The following is a 21414-nucleotide window of genomic DNA, read 5'->3' as shown; positions in this document are numbered from 1 at the left end:
GGATTAAGACTTTTTAATAGAAGTCATTTACAAATCTGTTTAACTTTCTGGCACCAGTTCATTTAAAAAAAAAAAAAAAGTTTTCCACAGGAGTGCCCCTTTAAGTCCGCTCCCAACTGCTCCCACTAAATTTCTGACCATTACTGTCCAATCCCACTTGCTTAAGCGATAATGACGTCCTCCCAGTGCTCTGTTATACGCAACTTATCTGGGAGGAAACATCATCATAGCCCAGGTTGACACTGCACAGATGGGTCTGATAGCATAACTAGTGGGCACCTTTAAATACTGGCGGCTTTTCACTTGTGAAGATGCAGTGTGCGGTTTGTAGGAGTGTGAGTCCGCGGTATATTGTGTGACTGCCCGCTCCTGCCTGCAGCAGACTGAATACTACCCTTACCCACAAGTATTTTATCGGGTCCCGCAGGATCCCAATCCCATTGCAGTTCTCTTATTTGATACTTCCGCCAGATGTCTCTAAGTCCCCTCAGGAAGAGTCCCTGCAGTCCATAGGGTTTTCCTGCAGGGCTCACCTGTTGCTCACCTCATATAAATGCATTGTAAATGTATTGTGCTTATTGTTCAGTATGTATAAAGGTTGTACAAATGTATAAAATGTATAGGACCTTCCTGGGTCATGTGATACTGTCATGTGATGTACCCAGAGTTCCCTGGGCACAGGACCTACAGGCTTTGCAACCAATGGGCTTTAGTCCAGCCCCCCTAGTATATAAGGTACTGTAGTCTCTAAATTCACTCTCATCTCCTGGATCTGAAGCAAGCACAATCTCAGCATATACTACTAAATTCATCTCAGCTAGGCCAAAGCCTAAAGAACCTGCAGCCACTACAAAACGTGAGTTACCAAGCTCTAGCTACAATTTCTAGTGACTACTACTCAACTCAAGCATATAATTAGTAGCACAGTGGTCTGCATAAATCTCAATACTACAAGTCCCAGCAAGCCTGTGAGGTATCCTGCATCCTGGTTGCCTCTAGAGAAACTGCATCATTGTAAAGACTGTTTCCTAAGAAGTTTAAAGGGTACCTCTCATCAAAAATGTTTTTGATATATTATAGTTTAATGTATACAGAATAACTTTCCAATTGCATGTTAGTAAAAAAAAATATGCTTCTTTCTATTTAATTTTCCACTTTGAAAAAATGTCCTGGCAGCAAGCATTTCAGACTCATGCTGGAGTCCTAAACACTCAGAGCTGCCAGCCTGCTTTGTTCACAGCCTGTTTGGCTGTGAACAAAGCAGGCTGGCAGCTCTGAGTGTTTAGGACTCCAGCATGAGTCTGAAATGCTTGCTGCCAGGACTGGTAGGGAGACCTCTAGTGGTCATTTTTTCAAAATGGAAAATTAAATAGAAAGAAGCATATTTTTTAATAACATGCAATTGTAAAGTTATTCTGCAAACATTAATCTATAATATATCAAAAGTTTTTTTGATGAGAGGTACCCTTTAAGTAAAAGTTCCAGTTATCTCACAATTCCTGCTGTGGACATTCCTTTATTGCCTGCCGTTTCTGGGTTGGTTGTCGGCAGGGCCTTCTACAGAAAACAACCACATCCTGGCATCACGAAAAAATCAGGAGTTAATAACACCTTACCCCACAGAGTTAATACCACCAGACCTTGCTACACCGTTGCAACACATCTCTATTCTAGGTGTTCAGGTCCAGAATAAAGATGTCCTCATATACAACTTAAAGAGCAGTGGTCTTCAACCTGTGGACCTCCAGATGTTGCAAAACTACAACTCCAACTCCTCATATACATCTTAAAGAGCAGTGGTCTTCAACCTGCGGACCTCCAGATGTTGCAAAACTACAACTCCCAGCATGCCCGGACAGCCATTGGCTGTCCGGGCATGCTGGGAGTTGTAGTTTTGCAACATCTGGAGGTCCGCAGGTTGGAGACCACTGTTATAGAGGACACATACTATTACTTACAACTGCCAGATTGTGGATTTCTTCTTCTCCTGGACGGACGGATGTTCCCGTGAGGCCCTGCAATTAGATAAGCAACATTTACTGTCATGATGGAGATTTTAGCCTTCTCATATTACTGTCTATCTTTAGTGATGAGCGGCATTGCCCATATTCGAATTCGCGATATTTCGCAAATATATAGACAAATATTCGTCCTATATTCTCGAATTTCACGTATTCGATATATTCGCATTTGCGAATATTCGAATATTCGCAAATTCGAGGAAGGAAACAGTGAGGGTTGTATTGTATTTGCATCATTCTAATTGGCCCCCAAGTGAAAAGAAGGAATATGCGCATATGCTGAAAAAAAGCGAATATTCGCAATTTCGAATATATAGCAAATATATTCGCAATATTCGTGAATTTGCGATAAAAATTTGAAATGCGAATATTCGCGCCCAACACTATCTATCTATCTATCTATCTATCTATCTATGGGTTAGTAGGTATGAATATAGTAAACTGCATGTACAAAATGGAATACACTAAAGGGCATCTAAATCAGAATTATTGGCTTCACACGGTAATGTAAATGCTCACCTAGAAAACCTCTCCAAAGATGGAGGTTTGGTTATGGTTTATGACCAGAGTACTTACCTGATCATCTCTGTCCACCTCACGGCCTCCTGCAGCTCCATAAGCCTTTCCTTGTACTGGTTTCTTTCCATAAGGACACGAGCCATCTCCACACGTGTGAACCTCCTGCGCTGCGCAATTGGGATGTTATCTTGCAAGGGAGACGAGCTCTGCAGAGGGAAGGAAACAATTTCAGATATACAGCCCCAAACCTGTGGTAGGCCCCTGAGTAAAATGTGTGAATGCACATTGGGACATTAGAAGAAAAGGAGTAGGAATACTCTTAGAACACTGCCATACAGAGCATAAATACTACAGCCACACATATCTATCATACAGGGCTCTCACAATACCACCATACAGTGCATAAATACTACAACCACACATATCTATCATACAGGGCTCCCACAATACCATCATACAGTGCATAAATACTACAACCACACATATCTATCATACAGGGCTCCCACAATACCATCATACAGTGCATAAATACTACAGCCACACATATCTATCATACAGGGCTCCCACAATACCACCATACAGAGCATAAATACTACAACCACACATCCATCATACAGGGCTCTCACAATACCACCATACAGAGCATAAATACTACAACCACACATCCATCATACAGGGCTCTCACAATACCACCATACAGAGCATAAATACTACAGCCACACATATCCATCATACAGGGCTCTCACAATACCACCATACAGTGCATAAATACTACAGCCACACATATCTATCATACAGGGCTCACACAATACCACCATACAGTACATAAATACTACAGCCACACATATCCATCATACAGGGCTTTCACAATACCACCATACAGAGCATAAATACTACAGCCACACATATCCATCATACAGGGCTCTCACAATACCACCATACAGTGCATACATACTACAACCACACATATCTATCATACAGGGCTTTCACAATACCACCATACAGTGTATCAATACTTCCACCACACATATCTATCATACAGGGCTCTCACAATACCACCATACAGAGCATAAATACTACAGCCACACATATCCATCATACAGGGCTCTCACAATACCACCATACAGTGCATACATACTACAACCACACATATCTATCATACAGGGCTTTCACAATACCACCATACAGTGTATCAATACTTCCACCACACATATCTATCATACAGGGCTCTCACAATACCACCATACAGAGCATAAATACTTCCACCACACATATCTATCATACAGGGCTCTCACAATACCACCATAAATTGTATAAATATTACCACCACATTATGCCACATATCTACCATACAGAGATCCCCCAATACCACTAAACAGTGGAGGTGATGTCTTTAATCGTAATGGAAACACTTCTATGATACAGAATATTAATGTCAGGTTTTTGTACCTCATCCACCTCTTCTTTAGGCTCTTGCATAGCGACTATAGCTTCAGATCTCACCCTTAATATGGAAAATGGAACATTATCAATGGAATTTGTAGCTGAAAGCAAATGCAACAATACATCACGTTGATCCTTGTTACCGTTTCAGCTCCTCTTCCAGCTCTTTAACACGGGTCTCCATTTTGATCTTGGCCTGCTTAGTGGCCTCCAGTTCTCCCTTCAGGGCCTCCTGTTCTCCTGAAAGCTGATCCACCTTCGCTATCAAGTCATTCTTCACCACATTTAATGCATTCCTAAAAATCGATAAAAGCAAATAAAGGGTTATATATAACTGTACGAGAGAGAGAGAGAGAGAGAGAGAGAGAGAGAGAGAGAGAGAGAGAGAGAGAGAGAGAAAAGAGATAGATAGAGAGATATTATATAGATTAGATAGATATGTGGTGTCCCAGTACGAGATGATGTGGCCCTGTACTGTCCTTCTGCCCTGTCAGGCAGAGTCCCTGCATGTCCCCAGGGCACCCCTTATTGTAACCTTTAATGTACATAGGTTTTGAGTATTCAATGTACTGTTGCTTTAATGTTCGTACCACATGATTGCTACCCAGGAGGCAATAGTGACCAGGTGACCCCCCAGGTGACCTATGGGCTCCTTGCACAGCCCCCCTATATAACCAGGGGAGGGGCTGCAATCTCTCTCTTTTCCTGCTGAGGTCCAGTGCAGTCGTCTCAGTGTCTGTGTCCAGAGCATTGGAGGCCTCAAGCCTAAAGTCCTGCAGCCACAAGTCGGTCATCAGTCAGTCAAGTCATCAGACACACAATGCAAAGACTAAGTGAACTTCTCTCCTTTTTATCTGCTTTCAGGTGTGATTTTTATATTGCCCACACCTGTTACTTGCCCCAGGTGAGTTTAAAGGAGCATCACATGCTTGAAACAATCTTATTCATCCACAATTTTTAAAGATTGCCAATAATTTTGTGCAGACCATTTTTGGAGTTTGGTGACATTATGTCCAATTTGCTTTTTTTTCCTCCCTTTTTTGGTTTAGTTCCAATACAAACAAAAGGATATAAACATGTGTATAGCAAAACATGTGTTACTGCAATCCTTTTCTGTGAGAAATACTTCATTTTCTAGAAAAATGTCAGGGGTGCCAACATTTACGGTCATGACTGTAGATATGAGATAGATAGATAGATAGATAGATAATGAGAGCCTCAGCCCCTCCATACTTTTTACAGTAAAGTCAGCGAATAGGCAGACTATGTTAGAAGTATCAGACGTATCAGACGTATTGAGGTGCCCGGCAGTGTGTTTATCCCTCTTCTTATGAAGAATACATTCATGCTCGGCCAAGCCCAGTGTGCATGTGTACAAGGAGGACTGGAGGAGTAGATGTCAGACAAACAAGCATTTGGCTGACAGCTACTGAAGATGTCTTCACACCAATTGAAACCTTTTATTAAAAGATAGGGGTTAAAATCTATAATCTTACTTGGTTTCGAGCAGTTGGGAGTTTTCTAAGAGAAGATTACCGACTTCTTTCCCCATCCCTGTATGAACGGCAGAAAAATTAGGCATCTGGCAGTACCCAATGGAAATGACACACAAGACCCAAATCCCCTCCTCCAGCATGGTCCTACAACCTCCCTACTCTGTGTAGCCTTCATATACAGCACAGTCTACTTACATACAACACAACAAGAATACAGACAGTAACCAACAGAAAATAAGACTTTTCAAGAGTGATTTTACTGATTGCTGCCAGGAGAGGGCAGTACTGAGCCTGTCATTATCTCTTGGGCAGGCAGGTTTTTTCAATGGAGAGACCTTTAAGTAAGTGAACTATAGGGGCACAAAGGTAATATTCTGACCCAGACTGTGGAACCTGAGGGGTCCCCCCAAAGTACCCTCTGTCCTACAAGAGGACTTAAGTATTATGAATGACACATGGTAGTTGGGGGCACTTCACAAATTATGCATTGGTACCTGGGGGCTTTAAAGAAGCACTTCAGAGTTCTATTTATGTTTTTGCCTACATTATGCACACTCACTATCACTATTTGTACAGCACCATTTGTTATATTCCAGCACACACAGCTGCATCAACATGTTTCATTACTGTAACTGGGCTACCAGTCTGATTCTCCAAACCTCCCAGTGCTTATTGTGTCAGACCAGGATGTCAGCTCTGGGTCAGCTGACTTCCTGTGAACTACAGGATGACATCACCTACCAGATCCCGCCCTTCCACTCCTATCTTTATGGGATCCGGATATATCATCTTCCCCTCCCCTGAGGCTGTGTTCACACATTGTGTTTCTTGCTGCGTTTCTTTAGATTTTGCCCAGATTTCTTAAAATAGTGGCAGAAAAGGTGCTATTTTACTGCACATATGCAAATCACATTATTAAATTAAATTATGTAATTTTTAACAATATGTTGGTAAATCACAGTAGAAAAAGCCACAGTAGAAAGAACTAAACTTATCAGACCCTTATCCCCCTATCCACAGGAGAGGGGATAAGTGTCTGATCGGGGGGGGGGGGGGGGGGGTGGGGGTCGAACCGCTGGCATCCCGTCTACTTACCTGTCCTGAGCCTGCTCCAGCCCCCACCTTCCCAGAAGAGAGCTAATGACGGCCTGTTCAGCCCATCCCCAGCTGAGGTAGGACATTGCTGTAGCTGGTGATTGGCTGAGCGGGATGTCACTTGCTTTCGTCCAGGATAGGGGATAAGTTGATAGGGGATAAGTGTCTGATAAGTTCAGTTCCCTGGAATGCCCCGTTAAAGACTGCAAATCTTCATAAAACACCTCAATTGTGATTATAGGTGAAATCACTTTTGCCAATATTTCTCTACAAAACACACATTGAATAAGAAACGCATCAAAACTGTACATAGTGTGAACTGACCTCAACTCACTTATAAGTCTAATGAGTTCACCTGGGTGACCTCCAGCATCAGCAGCCTAATTAGATGACCATGTGCAGTGATCAAACACAACACCCCTTCTCTTTGCACAACCAGAGGATTTATAGAAAATGTGGGCTGCATTATCAAGTCCCTCCAGTGATGGATTTGCCACTTGAAATGGTTAAAACCCCGATGCCTGCCACATCATCTAAACAGGTAAGCAGAAGGCATACACAAGAACCTCTACATTATTCTCTAATTATAGCCTATGCTGCACGGTATAAGTAAAGGAAATTTTTTTTCCTGGAGTGCTTCTTTAAGATAGGCCTTGAAGGGGTATGTTGGTGAAAAACTTGCTCCAGAAAGTTAAACAGATTTGTAAATTATTTCTATAAAAAAATCGTATTCCTCCCAGTACTTATCAGCTGCTGAAGTTGAGTTGTTCTCTTCTGTCTGACCACGGTGCAGGACTGGTGTTAGGGCGGGGCAAACCAGGCAATTTCCGGCTGCTCAGCAAAGGCATGCGCACCCTAATCAAGCCCAGGGGGGGGGGGGATCCACGGCCGCCACTGAGCAGCATGCAGGGGGCCCCCGTCACATTCTGGACGTCCCTGTGTCCCGAAAGATCTTTTCGGGACACAAGGATGTCTTGGTTACCTTTCTGCGGCGTTAACTTTAAAAACGCAGGGGCTGCTGGGAGGTAGCACACGCAGGGACGTCAATGACATCCCGTGCGTGCGCCCATAGCAACGGAGGAGCAGAGCATCGTGGAGGACGACGTACGCCGGCCGGAATGGTAAGTCCCCACCACCAGCTGGCAGCACGTTCTCTTCAGTGCTCCTCCGGTCCCGGGACCTACTGCTATGGTCTATAGGCAATAGCGGTAGATCGTGACCCCGGACCGGAGGACTGGTGGTCAGAACACTGAAGTGGGGCAGTATACAGACATACAGCCTCCAGCCATACACTGTATATGGCTGAAGGCTGTATGTCTGTGGATGAACTATACTGCACCTAATGTGGGGAACTATACTACACCTAATGTGGGAAACTATACTGCACCTAATGTGGGAAGTTATACTGCACCTAATGTGGGAAGCTATACTGCACCTAATATGGGGGAGCTATACTGCACCTAATGTGGGGGAGCTATACTGCACCTAATGTGGGGGAGATATACTGCACCTAATGTGGGAAGCTATACTGCACCTAATGTGGGAAACTATACTGCACCTAATGTGGGAAGCTATACTGCACCTAATGTGGGGGAACTATACTGCACCTAATGTGGGAAACTATACTGCACCTAATGTGGGAAGCTATACTGCACCTAATGTGGGAAACTATACTGCACCTAATGTGGGGAGCTATACTGCACCTAATGTGGGGGAACTATACTGCACCTAATATGGGGGAACTATACTGCACCTAATATGGGGAACTATACTGCACCAAATTTGAGAAAACTATACTGCACCTAATGTGGGGAGCTATACTGCACCTAATGTGGGGGAACTGTACTGCACCTAATGTGGGGGAACTGTACTGCACCTAATGTGGGGAAACTGTACTGCACCTAATGTGGGGAAACTGTACTGCACCTAATGTGGGGAAACTATACTGCACCTAATATGGGGGAACTATACTGCACCTAATATGGGGGAACTATACTGCACCTAATTTTGGAAACTATACTGCACCTAATGTGGGAAGCTATACTGCACCTAATGTGGGGAAACTGTATTGCACCTAATATGGGGGAACTATACTGCACCTAATATGGGGGAACTATACTGCACCTAATTTGGGAAACTATACTGCACCTAATGTGCGAAGCTATACTGCACCTAATGTGGGGGAACTGTACTGCACCTAAAGTGGGAGAACTGTACTGCACCTAATGTGGGGGAACTGTACTGCACCTAATGTGGGGGAACTGTACTGCACCTAAAGTGGGGGAACTATACTGCACCTAATGTGGGGAAACTGTACTGCACCTAATGTGGGGGAACTGTACTGCACCTAATGTGGGGGAACTGTAATGCACCTAATGTGGGAGAACTGTACTGCACCTAATGTGGGAGAACTGTACTGCACCTAATGTGGGGGAACTGTACTGCACCTAATGTGGGGAGAACTGTACTGCACCTAATGTGGGGGAACTGTACTGATCCTAATGTGGGGGAACTGTACTGCACCTAATGTGGGGGAACTATACTGCACCTAATGTGGGGGAACTATACTGCACCTAATGTGGGGAAAATGTACTGCACCTAATGTGGGAGAACTGTACTGCACCTAATGTGGGGGAACTGTACTGCATCTAATGTGGGGGAACTGTACTGCACCTAATGTGGGGGAACTATACTGCACCTAATGTGGGGAAAATGTACTGCACCTAATGTGGGAGAACTGTACTGCACCTAATGTGGGGGAACTGTACTGCATCTAATGTGGGGGAACTGTACTGCACCTAATGTGGGGGAACTATACCGACAACCTAATGTGGGGGGAACTATACTGCCAACCTAATGTGGGGGAACTACAACCTAATGTGGGGGAACTATACTGCCTACCTCATGTGAGGGAACTACAACCTAATGTGGGGGGAACTATACTGCCAACCTAATGTTTGTGAACTACAACCTAATGTGTGGGGAACTCTACTGCCAACCTAAGGTGGGGGAACTACATCCTAATGTGGGGGAGCTATACTGTCAACCTGATGTGGGGGGAACTATACTGCCAACCTAATGTAGGGGAACTACAACCTAATGTGGGGGAACTATACTTCCAACCTTATCTTTGGAAGCTATACTGGCAACCTATTGTGGGGGAACTATACAAAAATATAAAACTGTACTATTCTGATCCCTATAACTCTTTTATTTTTCTGTATATGGGGATGTATGAGGGTCATTTTTTGCGCTTTGATTTGTAGTTTTTCTCTGTACCATTTTTGTTTTGATGGGACTTTTCAATTGCTTTTTAGATATTTTTTATGGTATTTCAAGTGACCAAAAATGTGCAAATCAGGTTAGTGCACTATGACGACTTTTTGGGCCGCTCTTTTGATTTTGCCTAGGGCCACGCTAAGCCTAAAACCGGCCCTGCCACGGTGCTCCCTGCTGACACCTCTGATTGTCTCAGGAACTGTCCAGAGCAGGAACAAATCCCCATAGAAAACCTCTCCTGCTCTGGACAGTTCCTGAGACAGACAGAGGTGCCAGCAGGGAGCACTGTGGTCAGACAGAAAAGAACAACTCAACTTCAGAATCTGATAAGTACTGGTAGGATTAAGATTTTTTAATAGAAGTAATTTACAAATCTGTTTAACTTTCTGGAGCCAGTTGATATGGAACAAAATTGTTTTTCACCAGAGTACCCCTTTAAAGTCCCCACTGAACATCGTCTTTGTCAAAGAGCTCTATAATGGCTGCCTGCGTGGAAGACACATGTGCCTCTTGATAGGTCCAAAAGGACAATGGGGGGCATTTACTAAGATGTGTGCGATGTAGTTCATTTTTTCTTTTTTTTTTGCATGTTTTGCATTATTAAATGGTCGCAAGGCATTTGATACATTTTGTTGAGGATACACATTTTCTTCACATACACATCCGGTGGATTTTTATTTTTATTTTTTTTAATCAACTGCTGCCAGAAAGTTAAACAGATTTGTAAATTACTTCTATTAACAAATCTTTACCCTTCCAGTACTTTTTAGCAGCTGTATGCTACCGAGGAAATTCTTTTCTTTTTGAATTTCTTTTTTGCCTTTTCCACAGTGCTCTCTGCTGACACCTGATGCCCATATCAGGAACTGTCCAGCACAGCATAGGTTTGCAATTGGGATTTTCCCCTGCTCTGGACAGTTCCTGACACAGGCATCAGGTGTCAGCAGAGAGCACTGTAGACAAGGCAAAAAAGAAATTAAAAAACAAAAGAATTTCCTCTGAAGCATACAGCTGCTAAAAAGTACTGGAATAGAAGTAATTTACAAATCTGTTTAACTTTCTGGCACCAGTTGATAAAAAAAATAAAAAAATAAAAAAAAAAAAGGTTTCCACCAGAGTACCCCTTTAAAGAAAGAAATTTAAAAAAACTTTATTACAGCAAGAACGGAAAGTACAGACGGAAAAAACAAATGGGAGGCCTGGACTGACAGGAGGAGCGCACAGGCCTCAGCCTTACCAAAGAAATCATCCCTCACTAGGAGTGCAGCCACATGGGAAGAAGAAAGGGAGGAAGCAAAGAGGGTAGAAAAAAAACAGAGCAGCTGTTAAGAAATGATCGGAGATCGGCCCATACAGCAAGTATCGCCATGCAACCCTGTGACCCTATAGGGCAGTGTTGCCGAACCAGGGTGCCTTCAGCTGTTGCCTCCAGCATTTGGCTGTCCTGGCATGCTGGGAGTTGTAGTTTTGCAACAGCTGGAGGCACCCTGGTTGGGAAACACTGCAATAGGAGAAACCCCGGTATCAGTTATATGTGTGCAACAAATACCTTGCCATGCAGTGTCACCAGTGCCCAGGGCAGTGTTAGTATGGAGTTAAACGGAATGAGTGTCTGACATCACTACTTGTTTAAAGGGGTACTCCGGTGGAAAACTTTTTTTTTTTTATCAACTGGTGCCAGAAAGTTAAACAGATTTGTAAATTACTTCTATTATAAAAATCTTAATCCTTCCAGTACTTATTAGCTGCTGAAAACTACAGGGGAAATTCTTTTCTTTTTGGAACACAGAGCTCTCTGCTGACATCATGACCACAGTGCTCTCTGCTGACATCTCTGTCCATTTTAAGAACTGTCCAGAGTAGGAGAAAATCCCCATAGCAAACATATGCTGCTCTGGACAGTTTTGAATATGGACAGAGATATCAGCAGAGAGCACTGTGTTTCAAAAAGAAAATAATTTCCTCTGTAGTATTCAGCAGCTAATAAGTACTGGAAGGATTAAGATTTTTTAATAGAAGTAATTTACAAATGTGTTTAACTTTCGGGGCACCAGTTGATTAAAAAAAAAGAATTCGTTTTCCACCGGAATACCCCTTTAAATTACGAGATTTCCCAGTTTTATGCCAATAAAATGTTTCCTTGTTTTCAATATCTCTGCTTGCTACCAGTGAATGGATACATACATATAAACCTTTCCTTGGTAAACAGTTCTTAACAAGAGAGCTCTGATACACTGTGACGAGACATGCATCTGTATGAGCAGGAGAGGTTTTTGGGACGGTGGCTCATCACCCTAAAAATTGGGAATGTCACGCCGGATCCGGGACAGACAGGAGGTATGGATCCTTTTGATAAACTGTAATGTTCCTATTCACGGACAGCAAACAGAGATCTTATACAAGCTGGCAAATACACATGGTGATTTAACAATATGGAAGTTAAAGGGGTACTCTGGTGGAAAACTATTTTTATTATTATTTTTTTTTTTTTGGTGCCAGAAAGTTAAACAGATTTGTAAATAACTTATTTTATTAAAAAAATCTTAATCCTTCCAGTAGTTATCAGCTGCTGCATATGTCAGAGGAAGTTTAGTTATTCTTTTCTGTCTGACCTCAGTGCTCTCTGCTGACACCTCTGTCCATGTCAGGAACTGTCCGGAGCAGGAGAGGTTTGCTATGGAGATTTGTTCCTACTTTGGACAGTTCCTGACATGGACAGCAGTGTCAGTAGAGAGCACTGTGGTCAGACTGAAAAGAACTACACAACTTCCTCTGGAGTATATAGCAGCTGATAAGTACTGGAAGGATTAAGATTTTGTAATAGAAATAATTTACAAATCTGTTTAACTTTCTGGAGACAGTTGACATGAAAAAAAATGTTTTCCACCGGAGTGCCCCTTTAAGGTCGAAACGAGTTCTAGCCCAAGTTTGACATTATGAAGCCCATCCCCAGCAGAGCCTATAAGGCCTGGCAGAAGAGGCGCACCTCATTTCTGTTAAGGTTCAAAGGGGTTTCCCTTTCCACAGGTTAGGTACAGAGTGTCTGATCAGTGGGGGTCTGATTGCTGGGACCCTCATTGTTCAAAATAATGGGGATCTGATGTCCATTTGAAGGAAGTGGTGGTCAGACAACTTCATGGGTCTTGTGAAGATAACCCAGTGCTGTATTCAGCTATCTACTTAGGGTCCAAAGCTGAAGCATGCAACTGAGGGGACACAGGACCCCCATTCTGGTGATCAGCGTAAGTCCCCGTGGTAGGACCCCACTAATCAGATACTCATTATCTTTTCTGTGGAAAGAGGGGTGTTGGTGGGCCTAAAAATACACTGACCCCAATAATTAATATGGTCTATGTTTGCAATGGAGATGTAAGTTAACATATCATAACTAGAGGTTGAACCATAAATCATATTTCTTTGGTGCTTTCCATATTGCCTGCATTACTAGGTCTATTTCCCGTTTGGCTCCAGTGGTTGTCACCCAGTTTTCCAAAAATAATGATTTTTTTTGTAACATAGGTGAAAATATCCTTTAAAGTCCCAAGTTTCAGGCCAGCACGATCTTCAGCTCAAGCATGGGGAGACGCCGACCATGTGTATAGAGGCGGTATAGTTGCCAAGGCAACAGTACCATGCTCAGTGAACTTCTGTGCACGAGTCATGTTCATCAGAAAAAAGCTTGTACGCGGAGCATGGTATGGTTGACTTGGCATGGCCTCATGCAGGCCTGAAACATGGGACTTGCACTTTAAGCAATGTACACAGGTGCTACGCCAGTCTTTATGTATAGTCCTATAAGAGCAAGGCGTACTGTGCGCCAGTTAGTCAAAGCCATCAGCAAGAAAAAGGGGAAATGCCATTCATTCAAGGGTTAAATGGGAAATTTGGGAAAAACGGGGGATTAACAAGCAGGAGGCGTAATGATAAAACGTACACACCTGAGAATTCTCCTAGGAAGAGCGTCCAGCGATGTACAGTTACATGACAGGGGGTGGGGGGAGAGAAGGGAAATAGAGGGAAAGACCGGGTCAGTGATTGACTAGAACCAACATAATAAGAGCACTATCCTAAAAACAGTAGGACATGCAAGGGAACGTTACTTCCACAGTAGGGTAGTACCAAGTGAAGGAAATGTCCACGATCCCATGACTAGGAAAATAGAGACTCGATACGAAAAATTATTATATAATGCAACGTTTGGTCACATGATACATTGATCCAATGAGGTTCGTACATTGCAGCCACAAAAAGCTGCAGATGACCCCCCCCTAGGTTCATAATAAATGGCCGACAAGTACAAGTATAGCAAATGCAAATGAACATGACTAGAATCCATGCATCAAATCATATAAATGAAAGCCTATTCTACCCTTACCAAGCAGATCGGCTCCTTCGTCTACATCCCCAATGACCTCTGACCCAGCCGTGGACAATTCATGGTACAAAGAATCAGTATTGATCCCAAAGGCTTTGTTCACAATGCCTTGTGTGGGGCTGATGGACGAATGACACAGAACATATTACACATTAGGTGAGGGAAAAAAAAAGAGTTAAAAAGTAGATTGTGATATACAATATATAGCTTCATACCTGCTCCCTGCACGTTCTAGTCGGGGGTCCTGGCACATGTCCAACTCTGGAGTTGAGTCAATAATGTCCTGGACGTCTGACCATTCATCGCTGCTCCCCATGCCTGTGTAAGAACCTCACCATTAGCCCTATAGTCATCTTTTGCAGCATATGCAGCATTCTAGGTTTCGGCACCATTTGCTGTTAGGCTCCATAGCATGTCTTATGCCTGCAACCCTGGTGGCTACGCCCATGGCAGACATTGATTTACTAAAATGGTTTCCATTACTGTATGAAGGTCTTACCTATGCTAACATTCCTCATTTCTTGGTTCACTTGCACCTCCATGTTGTGGCTGTTCCGCTTCTCGCGCGACCTCTTGCTTTTGCTAGTCATGCCGTAGTCCTGGAGGGGCTGGAGACTCTCATGTAGGGGGGTTACTGCTGCCGATGGGACGGATGAGGTTGGGGTATTGGACTTTGTGCCAGTGGTGCTTGGGGTGGCAGCCACTGATGATTGACCAGATTCTGACATTTCATCCTGGCAGAAGATCATACAGATATTAACTCAGATTTCTCGGTCATTTCATAATTCATTCTATATATAGGAATATCTGTATAATTGGAAATAGTAAAGACACCACTACTTAAAGGAAATGTTTCATGTATTTAGGTTCCTTGTAGGCTGCCATATTGGAGTCACTTTCTTCCTGTATAGACAGTAACTCAGTGTGTGCTTTATGGCAGCTGCAGAAAAGTGTCAATAGACCAATACTGTCTCTAAACAATTATAAAGTGCAACCAAAGAGACCAGAGTCTTATGTGCTCATATAGTGTTACTTTACTGCCTTATCTAGGTTTCGTGCACTACAATGTCATCTGTCTTCTGTTAAATCTATACTCTCTAATGATGATGAGAGGACTCTGCTGACTCTGTCCCAGTCTAAATGGGAAAGTTGGGTCCTTCAGAGGCCAGTGTGAGAATCAAAAATATGGATTCCCTTTTAACATCCTTGAGGATGATAGGTTCCTTAAGATAAATGGTTTAACCTAGTAAAACAAAAAGCAGAGCTATAGAATAAAAAACTCTACCAGATATCAAACTACAGTCCCTGGTCCTGGATCTGTCATCATACTATAGTGCCCTGTTTGGGGTGTATTTTAGAGACTGGTTTGCTGCACTATTAGCCAAAATTGCAAAAAAAAAAAAAAAAAAAATTGCCTAATAAAACCTAAGGGAAGATAAAGGGGAGCTCTGCACCCATCCCACCATTAAGAATATCACGATATCTAATGAAATCAATGAAACTGACAAAGACTTGACTTGTTAATAATAAATGTGAACACAAGTGGTGAACAATGTACATGCAGATGCAATGTGATGCAAAGGATCCTGGGTATGGGACATGTTTAGAACTTGGTGTAGGGTCCGAATTTGATCTGGTCATGGGCCCCTACCCCCCACCCCACACACACACACACACCCTCGGAGCCAGTTCACTGAATAAGAAAATAGAAAATCGATTACAACCGGGGGTGATATACTTCATAGTGATTTAATATGGAGTCCAGTCGTAGCCCTATAAATCCTTGTGTAATATGTACATCAAGTGGGAACTTCAGGAAGACCAAATTTTATCATTTAGACCAGTGGTCTCCAAACTGTGGACCTTCAGCTCATTTCCGATGAGTTGGCTACATAAAACAGCCCCATGACCACCTAGTGATGGATGGAGATGGATTTTGTAATGAATACACATAGAAACTCGGTTCCCATGGATATCTGAGCCAACCTTGTAACTGAAGCTGGACTTTAGCTGGCTGAGGTCACTCAGGTGCCAGTGGTCCGAGCTCGGGGTGATCTTGCCACCCACCTGCCCACGTACCATTCCGTCCGCCAGTGAAAAGACGTTGAGAGAGTTTGGGCGCTCCTTTCGGCTGGGGGACAGAGAAGGAAACAAGAGTAAGGCATCATAGGAACAGGAAGAAAGAACATCATTGTAGCACAAAAGCATAATTCCTTAGCAGGGCTGGCATTAAAGGGGTATTCCAGGAAAAAACTTTTTTGTATATATATCAACTGGCTCCAGAAAGTTAAACAGATTTGTAAATTACTTCTATTAAAAAATCTTAATCCTTCCAATAATTATCAGCTGCTGAAGCGGAGTTGTTCTTTTCTGTCTTGAAACAGTGCTCTCTGCTTGTCTCGGGAACTGCACAGAGTAGAAAAGGTTTGCTATGGGGATTTGCTTCAACTCTGGACAGTTCCCGAGACAGGTGTCATCAGAGAGCACTTAGACAGAAAAGAACAACTCAACTTCAGCAGCTAAAAAGTACTGAAAGGATTAAGGTTTTTTAATAGAAGTAATTTACAAATCTGTTTAACTTTCTGGAGCCAGTTGATTTATATAAAAAGTTTTTTCCTGGATAACCCCTTTAAGGTTGGTGGAGGTTCATGGGCAAAACATTTGGTGAGGGCCCCCATTTTATCTCTGGGATGTGGATGCCACCTTAGAGGTTGCTATGTATGCACATGGTCCATTTTGCTTAAATGGGTTTCCCAGGATTAGAAAAACAAAGCTGATTTTTTTCAAGAAACAGCACCGTACCTTTCCTCAGGTTGTGTGTGGTTCTGCAGCTCTGTTCCATTGAAGTAAATGGAGCCAAGTTGTAATACCACACACAACCTGAGGACAGAGGAGGTGCTGTTTTCATATTCCTGGAAAATCGCTTTAATTTATACATGTTAATAGACAGAACCCCACACATGAATGGCCCCCTTTCCACAGCTGGCTCACCAAATGGACATCCAGGAGGGTGGGTGCCGGGTGCCTAAAGTGGTGGATGTCCAAGGGTTTGTGCACCATGTACCCTCCCTATAATCCCGACCTGTTTCTTAGTATCATATTCATCATCTCTCCAACATTATATTCTCTATTGTACCCAAAGTACACTGACCAGGATGGGAGCAGTTTATAATGTATTGTATTTTCATTTAAAAAAAAAGGTGTTGCTCGGCTACTATACATAGCAAGAAAACATATTGCTTTCTGTTAGATACAGGCCTCTCACCCGGTAAATAGGGAATTCATTAAAGGGGTACTCCGATGGAAAACTTTTTTTTTTTTTTTTTTTTTTTTTTTTTTAAATCAACTGGTGCCAGAAAGTTAAACACATTTGTAAATTACTTCTATTAAAAAAAATCTTAATCCTTCCAGTACTTATTAGGTGATGAATACTACAGAGGAAATTCTTTTCTTTTTGGAACACAGAGCTCTCTGCTGACATCACGAGCACAGTGCTCTCTGCTGACCTCTCTGTTCATTTTAGGAACTGTCCAGAGTAGGAGAAAACCCCATAGCAAACATATGCTGCTCTGGACAGTTCCTAAAATGGACAGAGATGTCAGCAGAGAGCTCTGTGTTACAAAAAGAAAATAATTTCCTCTGTAGTATTCAGCAGCTAATAAGTACTGGAAAGATTAAGATTTTTTAATAGAAGTAATTTACAAATCTGTTTAACTTTCTGGCACCAGTTGATTTTAAAAAATAAAAAAAAGTTTTCCACCGGAGTACCACTTTATTAAAGTAAATCAGCTATTGGGCTGGAAGAAAAGTATTTATCAAAAAAAGAACCTATGCACATTATGATAGGATTTGGCCGCCCGGTTGAGTACTATGGACAGAGATTCCTTCACCTGCGGGTACCTGTCTAAGGGCAATGCAGTCCATGTAGATTTCCCCCAAAAGAATGAACATGTTCCATAATTAGATTTTCTGCGACAGAATTTTTCAAAGCGGAAATTGTGAAATGTGCACAGTGCAGCAGAATCCCATTAGAGACAATGCGTAGCTGCTGCAATGGAATTTTTGAGCTGAATTTCTCTACTTAGAGGGGTTTTCCAGGTAAAATTATCTTATTCCCTATCCATATTGTGGGAGGGGTATTTGGATTCCTACCGCTGGAACCCCATGCCATCTCCTGAACGGGGCCCCGGCCACCTACAGGGTGTGCTGTATGGGAGTGTCAGAGTTGCCAGAGTGCAGTACTCCTATGAAAGTGAATGAAGTGTGTGCCATCTCGCAAGGGGTCTCTGGACTGAGACTCGACGCAATATAAACTTTTGACAACATGTCAATTTTTTTTTAGTTTTTTAGCTTTTATTTTTAAATGAGTGTGACCAGGGGTCAAGTCCTGGGGAAAAAAAGTGTGGGAACTCACCCAAGATTTCCACTCAAGGGCTGCTCCTGCTAATGGGAATGGTGTTCCTGCTGTGGAAGAAGGGCAGGAACTCAATTCCCACACATTCCTGCAGGACTTGAGCCCTGAGTGTGACGCTTTAAAGGGGTACTCCACTGGAAAACTTTTTTTTTTAAATCAACTGGTGACAGAACGTTAAGCATATTTGTAAATTACTTCTATTAAAAAATCTTAATCCTTCCAGTACTTATAAGCTGCTGATTGCTCCACAGGAAGTTCTTTTCTTTTTTAATTTCCTTTCTGTCTGACCACAGTGCTCTCGGCTGACACCTCTGTCCATTTTAGGAACTGACCAGAGTAGGAGAAAATCCCCATAGCAAAATGCTCTGGACAGTTCCTAAAATGGACAGAGGTGTCAGCAGAGAGCACTGTGGTCAGACAGAAAGGAAACTCAAAAAGAAAAAAAAACTTCCTGTGGAGCATATAGCAGCTGATAAGTACTGGAAGGATTAAGATTTTTTAATAGAAGTAATTTACAAATATGCTTAACTTTCTGGCACCAGTTGATTTAAAAATAAAAGTTTTCCAGTGGAGTACCCCTTAAGCAGTGAGAAAAAACGAGAACCGTGGTGGAGCATCTCTATAGCCTGTACAGATGATGAGAAGATAACCCATTGAGAACACACTTAGGCCTATTCACAGAGTGACATTTACCTCTTCCTCCATGACTGGCGGTGACTGCAGTGAGAATTCACAGACAAAACACCCAAAACACATCGGCCACAGCACGAGAAGCAAGACAAGAAAACAGCGGTTAGATGCCCGGTTCATGCAGAAAAATTTGCAAAAAAAGAAATCAAATAAGCAAGCGTGACAGGGGTGGGGCACACAGACATAGCCGCGTGGTGGGAAATAGGAGCTGTGTGCAATAGGGTGCTGTCCGCACACAGTACAGTCGTGAGGTTAAAGGGGTACTCCGGTGAAAAACTTCTTTTTTTTTTTTTTTTTTAAATCAACTGATGCCAGAAAGTTAAACAGATTTGTAATTTACTTCTATTAAAAAATCTTAATCCTTCCTGTACTTATTAGCTGCTGAACACTACAGCGGAAATTCTTTTCTTTTTGAAACACAGAACTCTCTGCTGACATCATGACCACAGTGTTCTCTGCTAACATCTCTGTCCGTTTTAGGAACTGTCCAGAGCAGCATATGTTTACTATGGGGATTTTCTCCTACTCTGGACAGTTCTTAAAATGGACAGAGATATCAGCAGAGAGCACTGTGGTCATGATGTCAGCAGAGAGCTCTGTGTTTCAAACAGAAAAGAATTTCCACTGTAGTATTCAGCAGCTAATAAGTACAGGAAGGATTAAGATTTTTTTAATAGAAGTAATTTACAAATCTGTTTAAAAAAAAAAAAAAGTTTTTCACCGGAGTACTCCTTTAAACCCCACCATCACAGAACACAACTTTGTGAGACAAATTGGCAAATCATGCAAAAAACAGTAGACTGTGCTATGGATAACAAGTGTTGAAAATATACATTGCATTCTGTGACACCTAAAATGTATCACAGGATCCTATTTTGTGACATAGAATGCATCTAAAGGCGCAGGATAATATTTCAACCCAAAATTTAGTTTTGTTAAAGTGGAGAAGGGGTATTCCGAATAGGGAATGTCCACAGGAAAGTCTGATTGTGAGGGGTCCAATCAATGGGACCCCCTGTCAGGCCCTCACCTTTCAAGACTGGCCTTGGGAGTGACAAGCCTCTCCGCCAATCATCAGGTGGGACATTGCCTCGGCTGGTGATTAAAGGGGTACTCCCCTGGAAAACTTTTTTTTTTAATCAACTGGTGCCAGAAAGTTAAACAGATTTGTAAATGACTCCTATTTAAAAATCTTAATCCTTCCAGTACTTATCAGCTGCTGCATGCTCCACAGGAAGTTCTTTTCTTTATTCATTTCTTTTTAGTCTGACCACAGTGCTCTCTGCTGACACCTCTGTCCATCTCAGGAACTGTCCAGAGAAGGAGAGGTTTGCTATGGGGATTTTCTCCTACTCTGAACAGTTCCGAAAATGGACAGAGGTGTCAGCAGAGAGCACTGTGGTCAGACAGAAAGGAAATTCAAAAAGAAAAGAACTTCCTATGGAACATACAGCAGCTGATAGGTACCGGAAGGGATAACTTTTTTAAATAGAAGTACTTTACAAATCTGTTTAACTTTCTGGCCCCAGTTGATTTAAAAAAAAAAAAAAATGTTTTCCAGTGGAGTTCCCCTTTAACGGAGCAGTATTGGAAGGTAAAGGTCGAGGCGCCCCATTCTGGGCCCCCTACGATCAGACACCTATCAAACACTGCATAAACGGAGAACCCCTTTAGTTAAAATTTGTGCATTTTAGGCCACCTAAATGCATTTTGTGTACAACAAAATGTACTTTATACAAACAGGCCCCAGATAACCAGCGTGCACGTGTGTCACTGAACTCAGTATCAAACAGCCATCGGTATGTACAGGTAAAAAAAAAAAAAAAAACGTGTACATATATACAAATAAAATGCTCGAAATGATTTAGACTGGGCAAACATGGAGGGAGCAAAGTAGTGACCGGGACACACCCCACCCCCCTCCTATACATACTATACATACTAGATGGTTGGTAACCAAAACCAGTGCATATGGCAGACTTTCATCTAATGTGTGTGGGTATTCTAAGGCAGTGTTTTCCAACAAGTTGTTGCAAAACTACAACTCCCAGCATGCCTGGACAGCCAAAGGCTGTCCAGGCA

At 42.5% G+C, this 21414-nt stretch overlaps 1 protein-coding gene across 15 annotated transcripts in view; it reads right to left on the bottom strand.

The window, feature by feature from the left end:
• Positions 1-21414, bottom strand: part of MAPK8IP3 (mitogen-activated protein kinase 8 interacting protein 3) — a 103920-nt gene that overhangs the window by 48755 nt on the left and 33751 nt on the right. For 3 of the 15 annotated variants that reach the window (XM_056537073.1, XM_056537071.1, XM_056537067.1), the window contains exons 5-15: positions 19336-19359; positions 16215-16359; positions 14728-14962; positions 14444-14546; positions 14229-14347; positions 13792-13803; positions 5480-5537; positions 4127-4279; positions 3990-4044; positions 2598-2746; positions 1959-2015 (exon numbers count right to left, since the gene is read on the bottom strand). In XM_056537073.1, the coding sequence (XP_056393048.1) occupies positions 1959-2015; positions 2598-2746; positions 3990-4044; positions 4127-4279; positions 5480-5537; positions 13792-13803; positions 14229-14347; positions 14444-14546; positions 14728-14962; positions 16215-16359; positions 19336-19359 (1110 nt within the window). Of the gene's footprint in view, positions 1-1958; positions 2016-2597; positions 2747-3989; positions 4045-4126; positions 4280-5479; positions 5538-11090; positions 11109-13791; positions 13804-14228; positions 14348-14443; positions 14547-14727; positions 14963-16214; positions 16360-19335; positions 19360-21414 lie in introns of all 15 variants that reach the window. The other 12 variants (XM_056537081.1, XM_056537069.1, XM_056537080.1 and 9 more) reach the window with 9 other exon arrangements.

This window comes from Hyla sarda, chromosome 8, assembly GCF_029499605.1.
Source record: "Hyla sarda isolate aHylSar1 chromosome 8, aHylSar1.hap1, whole genome shotgun sequence".
Classification (NCBI taxonomy): Eukaryota; Metazoa; Chordata; class Amphibia; order Anura; family Hylidae; genus Hyla; species Hyla sarda.
This window is presented reverse-complemented; position numbering and strand designations above follow the sequence as displayed.